This window comes from Callithrix jacchus, chromosome 2 (genome assembly GCF_049354715.1).
Source record: "Callithrix jacchus isolate 240 chromosome 2, calJac240_pri, whole genome shotgun sequence".
NCBI lineage: Eukaryota > Metazoa > Chordata > Mammalia > Primates > Cebidae > Callithrix > Callithrix jacchus.
Window position 1 is genome coordinate 129887633 of NC_133503.1, and position 12288 is coordinate 129899920.

Below are 12288 nucleotides of genomic sequence, written 5' to 3' on the forward strand. Positions count from 1 at the left end.
ACATATGTTCACTCATTCTCTAACAAATCTGCCTTGCTTTATCTACAACTGTTTTTGACAAATTCCATGACACTGGCCCCAACTAGTTGCACCTGTAACACTTACTGTCTCTGATTTAGAAATACACTCAGACTCCAACTACTTCTCACTGCCTCCATTATAGTCATCTCTTAACTTGGATTTCTGAAATAGCTACCTAACAGGTGTCCCATCTCTCACTTTGTTTATTGAAATAGCCACCTAATTGATCTCCCTACAGACCCTTCTCAGCAGAGAAGCCAGAGTGAGCCTTTCAGAACAGAAGTCACATCACACCCCTTCTCTGCTCAAAACCTGACCAATGTCTCCCCATCTCATTTAGAGTAAAAGCCAGTGGCTGTACCATGTCCCACCTTGATAACTCCCTGGCTCTTCCCTTCACTGACACTGAGCAGGGCAGGTCCTCAAGCTGGCCTGCCGGGCATGTCAAAGCCCCATGTCCCCAGCGCGGGAAGCTCCCTCTGCTTGCCTCACTCTTCCTCCAGGAACCTCAAGCCTTTGCTTGAATGTCACTTTAGTCTTTTTGAAAACCTGCTATAAAAAAAACTATGGTACATTCACAGATTGTAGTACCATGTAGTGATTTTTTTTAATAGAATGTTCTTTAGGTATCAATATGCAAAGATCTTCGGGAAATAATGTTAAGTGAAAAAATGAAGTATATGTTAAAGTATATTGCCTTTGTGTAAGAAGAGGAAAAATAAGACTTTACATTCATATTTTCTTAGATCAAAATTGAAAAACATTGAAAGGATAGATAAAAAACTAGTACAAATATTAATGAAAGGGGGGAATCAGGTGGACAGAGACAGGGTGAGAGCACAACTGCTAGCTGTTGTTTTCATGTTATTTTGACTTTTGAACCATGTGAGTATATTATCTACCCCAAAACAGATAGCTACAATTCTAAGTAAAACACCTAAATCCCTCCTTGTCCCCCTTCTTCCTTTCCCTTCTTTGTTTTTCTCCACAGCTCCAATCACCATGTAATATACTATCTATTTCACTAATGCTATTCATTGTCTATCTTCCTGCATCAAAATTTAAGTTTCATAAAGGAAAAGATTTTTGGATTTTTCACTGATGAATCCTTAGCAGTAAGGAAACTATAAAGATTTATTGAGCAAATACATTCACCAGAGATTCTCAGGCCCTGCTTTTGTTCTTCCTAAAATACTTGCATATAATTAACATGTTTAAATCACTCCATTTCCTTAGGTTCATGAGACAGATTATCTTCGCCAACATACACCTCCACATGATAAGACAATGTATGTCAAATAGAGAAGAAAAAATTAAGAACATTAGATGCTAAGATTCAAGATAATAATACATATATTTATACTAACAATGAGACACAAATAATAGCTTTCTTATTTTTATGATCAGAAACCCATAGAGATGAATTTATGAGACCTTATTAAGATTCAGTAACAATTCTTGTAAGAAATACAAAGGGCCCCAACCTAGCAAGGCAGGCCAATATTCAAGTCCCAGAAATACAGAGAACACCACAAAGATATTCCTCAAGAAGAGCATCCCCAAGGCGCATAATCATCAGATTCACCAGGGTTGCAATGAAGGACAAAATGCTAAGGGCAGCCAGAGAGAAAAGTCAGGTTACCCACAAAGGGAAGCCCATCAGACTCACAGCAGATCTCTCAGCAGAAACACTACAAGTCAGAAGAGAGTGGGGACCAATATTCAACATGCTTAAAGAAAACAACTTTCAACACAGAATTTCATATCCAGCCAAACTAAGCTTCATAAGTGAAGAAAAAATAAAATCCTTTGTGAACAAGCAAGTACTCAGAGATTTTGTCACCACCAGGCCTGCTTTACAAGAGCTCCTGAAAGAGGCAATACACATAGAAAGGAACAACCAGTACCAGCCGCTCCAAAAACATACCAAATGCTAAAGAGCATCAACAAAATGAAGAATCTGCATCAACTAACGGGCAAAACAGCCAGCTAGCATCAAAATGGCAGGATCAAATTCACACATAACAATATTAACCCTAAATGTAAATGGGCTAAATGCACCAATCAAAAGACACAGACTGGCAAATTAGATAAAAAACCAAAACCCATCGGTGTGCTGTATCCAGGAAACCCATCTTAAATGCAAGGATACACAAAGGCTCAAAATAAAGGGATAGAAGAAGATTTACTAAGCAAATGGAGAGCAAAAAAAAAGCAGGAGTTGCAATTCTCATCTCTAATAAAATAGACTTTAAAGCAACAAAGATCAAAAGAGACAAAGAAGGACATTACATAATGGTAAAAGGATCGATGCAACAAGAAGAGCTAACAATCTTAAATATATATGGACCCAATACAGGAGCACCCAGATACAAGTTCTTAATGACTTACAAAGAGACTTAGACTCCCACACAATAATAGTGGGAGACTTTAACACTCCACTGTCAATATTAGATCAACCAGACAGAAAATTAACAAGGATATCCAGGACTTGAACTCAGACCTGGAACAAGCAAACCTGATAGACATTTACAGAACTCTCCACCCCAAATCCACAGAATATACATTCTTCTCAGCACCACATCACACCTACTCTAAAATTGACCACATAATTGGAAGTAAAGCACTCCTCAGCAAATGCAAAACAACTCAAATCATAACAAACAGTCTCTCAGACCACAGTGCCATCAAGTTAGAACTCAGAATTCAGAAACTAACTCAGAAGCTCACAGCTTCATGGAAACTGAACAACTGGCTTTTGAATGTTGACTGGATAAACAATGAAATGAAGGCAGAAATAAAGAAGTTCTTTGAAACCAACGAGAACAAAGACACAACATACCAGAATCTCTGGGACACATTTAAAGCAGTCTCTGGAGGAAAATATATAGCAATAAGTGCCCACATGAGAAGAGTGGAGAGATCTAAAATCTACACCCTATCATCAAAATTGAAAGAGCTAGAGGAGCAAGATCAAAAAAACTCAAAACCTAGCAGAAGACAAGAAATAACTAAGATCAGAGCAGAACTGAAGGAGATAGAGACACGAAAACTCTTCAAAAAAATCAACAAATCCAGGAGCTGGTTTTTTGAAAAGATCAGCAAAATAGACAGACCACTGGCCAAATTAATAAAAATTAAAAAAAAAAGAGAGAATAACCAAATAGATGCAATAAAAAACAATAAAGTGGAAACCACCACAGATCCCACAGAAATTCAAACCATCATCAGAGAATATTACAAACAACTCTGTGCACATAAACTAGTAAACCTGGAAGAAATGGATAAATTCCTGGACACTTGCACCCTCCCAAGCCTAAACCAGGAAGAAGTCGAAACCATGAATAGACCAATAAAAAGATCTGAAGTTGAGGCAGCAATTAAGAGCTTACCACACAAAAAAGCCGAGGTCCAGATGGGTTCACAGCCGAATTCTACCAGACACACAAAGAGGAACTGTTATCATACCTTCTGAAACTATTCCAAATAATCCAAAAAAAGGGAATTCTTCCCAAATCATTTTATGAGACCAACATCATCCTGATACCAAAACCCAGCAGAGACACAACAAGAAAAGAAAACTTCAGGCCAATATCCATGATGAACATAGACGCAAAAATCTTCAATAAAATACTGGCAAGTGATTGCAACAGCACATCAAAAAGCTTATCCACCATGATCAAGTAGGATTCATCCTGGGGATGCAAGGCCAGTTCAACATACGCAAGTCTATAAACATAATTCACCACATCGACAAAACCAAACACAAAAACCACATGATTATTTCAATTGATGCAGAAAAGGCCTTTGACAAAATTCAACAGCCCTTTATGCTAAAAACCCTCAATAGACTAGGTATTGACGGAACGTATCTCAAAATAATAAAAGCCATTTACGACAAACCAACAGCCAATATCATACTGAATAGGCAAAAACTAGAAGCATTCCCTTTGAAATCTGGCACTAGACAAGGTTGCGCTCTCTCACCACTCCTATTCAATACAGTATTGGAAGTTCTAGCCAGAGCAATCAGGCAAGGAAAAGAAATAAAGCGTATTCAAATAGGAAAGGAAGAAGTCAAATTGTCTCTATTTGCAGATGACATGATTGTATATTTACAAGACCCCATCGCCTCAGCCCAAAATCTCCGGAAACTGATAAGCAACTTCAACAAAGTCTCAGGATACAAAATCAATGTGCAAAAATCACAAGCATTCCTATATACCAATAACAGACTGAAAGAGAGCCAAATCAAGGACAAACTGCCATTCACAATTGCTACAAAGAGAATAAAATACCTAGGAATACAACTAACAAGGAACATAAAGAACCTCTTCAAGGAGAACTACAAACCACTGCTCAATGAAATAAGAGAGGACACAAACAGATGGAGAAACATTCCATGTTCATGGTGAGGAAGAATCAATATCGTGAAAATGGCCATACTGCCCAAAGTAATTTACAGATTCAATGCTATCCCCATCAAGCTACCAATGACCTTCTTCACAGAACTGGAAAAAACCACCTTAAACTTCATATGGAACCAAAAGAGAGCCCGCATAGCCAAGTCAATTCTAAGTAAAAAGAACACAGCGGGAGGCATCACACTACCAGACTTCAAACTATACTACAAGGCTACAGTAATCAAAACAGCATGGTACTGGTACCAAAACAGAGATATAGACCAATGGAATGGAACAGACGCATCGGAGGCAACACAGCATATCTACAATCATACAATCTTTGATAACCCTGACAAAAACAAGCAATAGGGAAAGGATTCCCTGTTTAATAAATGGTGTTGGGAAAACTGGCTAGCCATGTGCAGAAAGCAGAAACTGGACCCCTTCCTCACACCTTACACTAAAATTAACTCCAGATGGATTAAAGACTTAAACATAAGACCTGGCACCATAAAAACCCTAGAAGAAAATCTAGGCAAAACCATTCAGGACATAGGAGTAGGCAAGGACTTCATGACTAAAACACCAAAAGCATTGGCAACAAAAGCCAAAATAGACAAATGGGACCTAATCAAACTCCACAGCTTCTGCATGGCAATAGAAACAGTCACTAGAGTGAATCGGCAACCAAAAGAATGGGAAAAAATTTTTGCAGTTTACCTATCTGACAAAGGGCTGATATCCAGAATTTACAAAGAACTCAAACAGATTTACAGGAAAAAAACAAACAAGCCCATTCAAAAGTGGGCAAAGGATATGAACAGACACTTTACAAAAGAAGACATACATGAGGCCAACAAACATATGAAAAAATGCTCATCATCACTGTTCATCAGAGAAATGCAAATCAAAACTACATTGAGATACCATCTCATGCCAGTTAGAATGGCAATCATTAAAAAATCTGGAGACAACAGATGCTGGAGAGGATGTGGTGAAATAGGAACACTTTTACACTGCTGGTGGGAGTGTAAATTAGTTTAACCATTGTGGAAGACAGTGTGGTGATTCCTCAAGGACCTAGAAATAGAAATTCCATTTGACCCAGCAATCCCATTACTGGGTATATATCCAAAGGATTATAAATCGTTCTACTATAAGGACACATGCACACAAATGTTCATTGCAGCGCTGTTTACAATAGCAAAGACCTGGAACCAACCCAAATGCCCATCAATGATAGAGTGGACTGGGAAAATGTGGCACATATACACCATGGAATATTATGCAGCAATCAAAAACGATGAGTTCTTGTCCTTTGTAGGGACATGGATGAACCTGGAGAACATCATTCTCAGTAAACTGACACAAGAACAGAAAATGAAATACCACATGTTCTCACTCATAGGTGGGTGTTGAACAATGAGAACACACGGACACAGGGAGGGGAGTACTACACACTGGGGTCTGTTGCGGGGAATAGTGGAGGGACAGCAGAGGGTGGAGAGTTAGGGAGAGATAGCATGGGGAGAAATGCCAGATATAGGTGAAGGGGAGGAAGGCAGCAAATCACACTGTCATGTGTGTACCTATGCAACTATCTTGCATGTTCTTCACATGTACCCCAAAACCTAAAATGCAATTAAAAAAAAAAAAGAAATACAAAGGGGTATTTGTCATGATCCTTTGATTTATGCAATGTCAAACCTGTTGAGAAAGATACTGCTGACGTCGTCATGGCTGATGGGGGGCTTCTTGGAGCTGGCGGCCATACGCAGGGGCCGGAGAAAGCCATTGACCAGGATGTAGAGCTGGTGAACGTACTCTGACTCTGCCTCCACCATGGTGAACACAATCTGGTTTCTCTTCCTCATACTTTCAGCATGAGGAGAACAAATGTAATCCTGCACGATGGTCTTCCATTTCCTTCTGCACAACCATCCTCGCATGAAGCTCTGAACCTAAAGAACAAAAAACCAAAAGGGAATCTGACTACTTGCAATGGTGATTATTTTATGGAAAATAACATGAAATATAACTAAAATCGATTTTGCAGAGAACATCATAGCCTCTAAAAGTGATCAGAATTCCCTAGGGATGATGTGAAAAAGAACAGCAAGCCTGAGACAGTGCACTGGCCTGTGTGTTTCAGCTAATCTACCAACACTTACTGATCGATCGTCTTTAAAATGCTCAGGTGAATGCCAGGCACAGCGCAGTCAAGCATATATTATAACCTTTAACTCAGAGGCTCTGCCATTAGCCAGCTTGCAACCACCTTGACCTCTGATTCTCTGTTTTTTCATCTATAAAATAACTGATAGAGCTGGACATGCAGAGGCCTGTAGGCCCAGACCTTGGGAGGCTAAGGTGAGAGGAGCACTTGAGCCCAAGAGTTCAAGCCTATCCTGAACAATACAGCAAGACCTCATCTCGTGTTTCTCTGTTTTTAATCTCGTGTTATCAGACTACTTTCATTTTAGATAAAAATAAAATAAAATGATTAACAAAAAAAATTACAGTCCTTTCTAAATATAAAAAATTGTAACATAATTAATTAGGCTTTGTTTTATGATAATTAGGATTTGTCACTTTAGATGTGGCCAATTCAGCAACAAAGTAGGTTGTAAATGCACATATAATTGACAGTATTAGATCACTACCAAAGGATCATTATTATCTATTTAACACATCCTTACACTTTTTACTTTTTCCATGCTATATTCTAAATTATCGTGTACTAAGCGACGACCCTTCTTTTGCAATGTCTAAGATTCTCTTGTTTGCCTGTCAGGGTTGTCACCATGTTATCAATTTTTATACAGGCTTTAAAGTCACTCTACCTCAATAAAAATCAACAACATTTTAACACAATTATGTGGGGAAATTATATTCATATTATTTCAAAAAGTCTAACAAAAATTTCCATGAATTATTACCAATTTTAAATTTTAGTCTATGAAGGTAAAAAAAATTATATTGATATTTGCCAAGATCAGAATAGAGAAATGATTGTTAACACTTTTCTCCATACAGACATTATTTTGAATTGAGACATAAAGAACAACAAAGTTAATTTCAAAACCTATTTAACAAGTACAAAAATTGGTTTAAAAATTATTCCTATTAAGAAACAAAAAGGTAGAAAATATTTTTAAAATTTTATCGGTATTCTTTTATTTAAGAGAAAAATTTTTAAAAATCAACTGAACTGGATTTGGGGTTAAGTGACACCTTTCTATCTACTTGGGCAGGAGGTGCTTGCTGACCAACAGCCACTTCACTTATTTACTAATAGAACAGTTTCTACCACATACCTGAAAATCGAATTTCATTAATTTTTTGTTTACATGCAGCTGCATACTATTAAAGGAAAGGCAGTAGAATTAATATGTTTCCAGACTGACTAGATGGGATTTTTTGTTAAAAAAAAAAAAAAAAAAAAAAACAAATTTATCTTATAACAGCATAAAACAGATTCAAATAAAAAATTTTAATTTCTAAGAAATTGATAATGAATAAATATTTTACTTTTTTATTTCTTGAAAGTTGAAAACATTTGACTTACTCCTAAGAATCATTTCTATTTCAAATTCTGAGCCATATTTAAAGTTGTAAAAAATAAAATAAAATATAATTTTAAATCAATTTTGTAGAAAACATGATACCAGAATTCCCTAGGGATGATATGAAAAGGAACAGGCAAGCCTGACAAAGTGCATGGGCCTGTGTGTTTCAGCCACTAACAAACACTTACCGATCATCTTTAAAATGCCCAGGCAAATGGCGGCTACGTTAAAGGTTTGTTACAGTGGAAGGGGAATAATTCTTAGCATAAAATGAGAAGAATAATAAAAAATTAAAAAGAAACAAGATTTGAAAATGTATATCCAGGGAAATTTCCTGAAATATGCTTTTCACTTATTAACAAAGCTGAGTAAGTGCTTTATATAAGACTATCAAGATCATGGGATCAAAACCTAAATGACAAATCAAAACACAGTGGACTAGAATGAGAGCCAGGGTCTGTTTCGCTGCGAAAGTTGTGCAACTGTAAATGGCAGTAAGAAGGGGAAAATGTGCTGATTGTGTGGATGTTAAACAAGAAACAATAATAAAACAGAAATCTAAGCGGATGTGTTGATTTACCCAATCTTCTCACATGCCCAAAAATATCTTTCTTAAATAGCACTAAAGATTAAAGCTAAAAGAAATATTTTTGAAATGTATTAGAAAAATATTCCTCCCAAATATGAAAGCCACACAAAATCAAGAGGCTGAACAGCACTTAATTAACCCAACTGGAGAACACGATTGTCTTAACGTCCGGTTTTGGCATCCTTCCCAGAGAGTGAAAAGAAATCTCAAGCAGAAGTTCTCTAGAGTAGCCACGCCTGGCACACTCCGCAGGGCAAGTCTGGGAGCCATGGAACAGAAACGCCAAGGCTGCTCCCAGCTCACGCACAAGACATCACCACAGGACAGACGACTGGTTCCTGCAAAGGTGGAAACCTCCAGGCCCTACCTTTTTAATCTTCTTGATGTCTGGATCTTCATCTTCTTGGTTGCTTTGGTAAGGTCGCATTCGTTCTTTGGTTTTATTAAGAGCAATAATCTGGAACACAAAATCAGTCCGTTTCATGATTTGGGAAATGCTAGATTATAGCCATAACACACAGCAAGCTCTGCCTACAAAGGTGGGCCAATGAGCGCCTCAGGAAACAGCCACTTTTTCTGCATCCTCTCATACTTTGGTGCTGAGATGGGGGAAACATAAACTTTACCCCCAGCAGGCTATCACCAACAAAAGTGTTTTTAAGAAGTGACTGTGCAAAGTGTGACCTGAGATCTGGGTTAGCATAAATGTTAGGCCAAAACTCAGCCCCAGCTGCCAGTGGTGAGCAGGCCAAGACCTTGTCAGGAGTCCAGCGACATGTCCACCCCCTCACCTGAAGGCAGCTGCCTGCAATGCCCTGTGGTCCCCACATGCAGTCTCACTCAGCTCAGGGCCCCTGGTTCTAGTCATTGGCCTGTTGTTTTCCAAAGCACATGGCATCCCAAACTCACAAACATCCTTAGGAAAATGGCAACCATAAAGGGAACTTCAGAGCCCTGGGGCTGGTCCCAGCCAACCAAGAGAATTCCTCAGAAAAGGTAAAAAGGATTGAAATAACCTGGGATCTCTTTATATCTCCAGCTCAGTTCTGTGACCTGTGAGGGGCATTTCAAGACTGGGTGGCCTCTCAACTACACATAGCAGCAAAATTCTCTAGGTCAGCACTGAATGGCAGGCTCTTACAAGCTTAAGAACCTATACAGACTTACTAACAAGCAACACTTCAAAAATTAAGAGATCATAATTGCCCCTATCTAACCTGTCTTTATATTTTGTTCCCAATAGCGCATGTACCCCTCTGCTACTTTCTGGCAAGGAAGTGGGAAAAGAAAGGGAGTAGGAAATAAATTATGGCTCCTGTCAAGAGACTACAGAAGGCATACCTGCAACTGACAGTTTTTTGCTGTAATCTACATTCAGACTAAAACAGAACATAGTGAAGGCAGATAAACACAAATAAACACTGAGGAATATCGCCTAGTGTTGAGCTTCTCTCATGGAGTAAATACCAACCTCTTTCACTTAGCAGACAAGCATCTGCTCTAGCTTACAGTGGCAAAGAAAGAACACAATAATTTTGTTTTAAATAACAGTCCCTGATATAGTCTTTTAAAATGCAGGTTTGTTAAGTGTTCTGTTGTTGTTTTCACTCTATCGGATATCAGGATCGAATCAGGAAGTTAACAACTATAATAATATGGTGAACACAATCTGCAAGTTGTCCTCCTCAGAGAAGCCGCCACATCCCAGCTGGAAGAAGCTTACGCTCGTGCTCTGAACTCTGGAGGTGATGTTTGCAGGGAACAGAGGCAAAACCCCCACCTAGGATTCACAGGGTATGTCTTAAAGGAAGGTGCGAAGACACCAAAAGGAACATGTCTGATGACAGTAAAAATGACAGGAACATTGCCAAGGCTGAGGAGCCTAAACTGTTTCTGTCAATGAGGATACAATTACTAGTAGGTTTCATTGTGTCCTATTCCCTTCTTTGAATCTCGGAAGATACTAATGCATCCCTGGGCAGAAAGAGGGAGAAAATCTCATTCTCTGCATTCCTCTCCCATTCTTCAGTTATTGCTTACTGCCCATGAGGAAGGACAGGACAGCAGGAAAAGAACATTCAGGATTCTCTATCTAGACTGAGGCCTGGGAGGTAGGGAGGATGGAGGCACAGACCATGGCCGTGGACTCTAAAACCACCTTCTGCTCACACTGGGCCATCAGCCTCACTCTCTGGGGATGCAAGGCCTGAGGGAGGGAGAGGGGAGGTAGGAATTCCGACTCCAGGGAAAAATGCACCCTAGCAAATATCTTACTTTAATCCAAATGTTCTTTTTAAAACAGTGGAGGGGAGAAGGATGGACTCCTTCAATCTAAAATAGTCTGAATTCATTTCTGGTCCTCCCTTAGTCATCATTTTAGACTTTAATTGAATCTATGGCAGACTCATAATTATAATTACTATAAGGTATCTGAAAACAGTTAATTTTTCAGAACTATAGTCAATTCCTGAATTTCTGGGCTAATAAAGGATATCAGGAGAAAAAATACCCCTGCCCCGCAAAAAAAGCACATTATCCTGATATGTTCCTGTAGCACATTTACCTAATCCTAATGTAAACATTAGATTCATATCGAGGTCAGGCCCAGCCATGTATGTGTTGATGATGGAGGAACTTAGCCTGGGATTAAAATGTTGCCCTGAATGGGCCTTAAGTAATCATGAGGAAATGATGGTAAACGTGAAACAATGAGAAGGAATCTATCCACTGGGAAATAATACCTCTGATTTAAGCCTTTCGATTTCTGTGTCTTGATCTTCAAGTTGATGTCGGAGTTGGTTAGCTGCAATTTTTTCTGTCTCTACGATCTGAACTAGATGAATGTACTTCTGCATTAATACTTCCCTCTCAATCAAAATGTCTGCATAACTTGAGAGAAAATTACACAGTTAGTCATTGAGATATTGTTCTACTACATATAGTTTCATAAAGAATATAATACACTATATTTGAAAAAGAAGTTATGAACATTGTTTGTTCAGCTATCTCTACATAAATATTAACTTTCAGCTTACATTTGGTATCCTTCAATGATGAAGAATTTAAATAACCATTTTACATATCCTTACTAAGAATTCATTTAATAATAATTGCTGCCCAAAAAAATCTTATCATGGAAGTGAGAAAAGTACAAAAGAAATTGTAATAGTCTTAAAAAGAAAGTAGTATGTCTTCTTTAACAAAAAAACTGAGGTCTTTTGAATTCTGGCACATGGTTTCCAAGGATGCTATTCAAAATACTTCACCGAGTAAGATACTAGCCAATCAAAATAAACCTGCTCCCAAAGAGAATAAATGCAGAGACTATCAGAACAGGCACTAACTGGAAAAAAGCTATTACGTCTGTATTATTAGTGACCACCAACTCTGTTGGGCTCTCTTTTAGATTACAAGATCATTGACTACTCCATTTCTAAAGCCAACAGAAATAGAAATTATATTCTAGAAATAAGTTTAGATTATTTGGGCCCTAACTCTTGCAGACTAGCCTATATCTCTGTCTTTGCTCAAGTAGGGTAAGACAAAACTTATTCTTAGATTTTTACTGATGATATAATTCTGTGATATCTAAAATTTTGCCTTCAGATCTTCTGTCACCATTCAGGGTGATGAAATGCATGTTCTTCCATTTATATCATCTTTCCCCAGTGCTATGATAGTAATAATTCATTATAGTTACTATTTA

The 12288-nt window shown here is 38.1% G+C and overlaps 1 protein-coding gene across 3 annotated transcripts in view; it reads right to left on the reverse strand.

Moving 5' to 3' along the window:
- Positions 1-12288, reverse strand: part of RASGRF2 (Ras protein specific guanine nucleotide releasing factor 2) — a 279197-nt gene that overhangs the window by 160112 nt on the left and 106797 nt on the right. For all 3 annotated transcript variants that reach the window (XM_078365267.1, XM_035291267.3, XM_008991883.5), the window contains exons 3-5: positions 11324-11471; positions 8950-9039; positions 6132-6385 (exon numbers count right to left, since the gene is read on the reverse strand). In XM_078365267.1, the coding sequence (XP_078221393.1) occupies positions 6132-6385; positions 8950-9039; positions 11324-11471 (492 nt within the window). The remainder of the gene's footprint in view (positions 1-6131; positions 6386-8949; positions 9040-11323; positions 11472-12288) is intronic.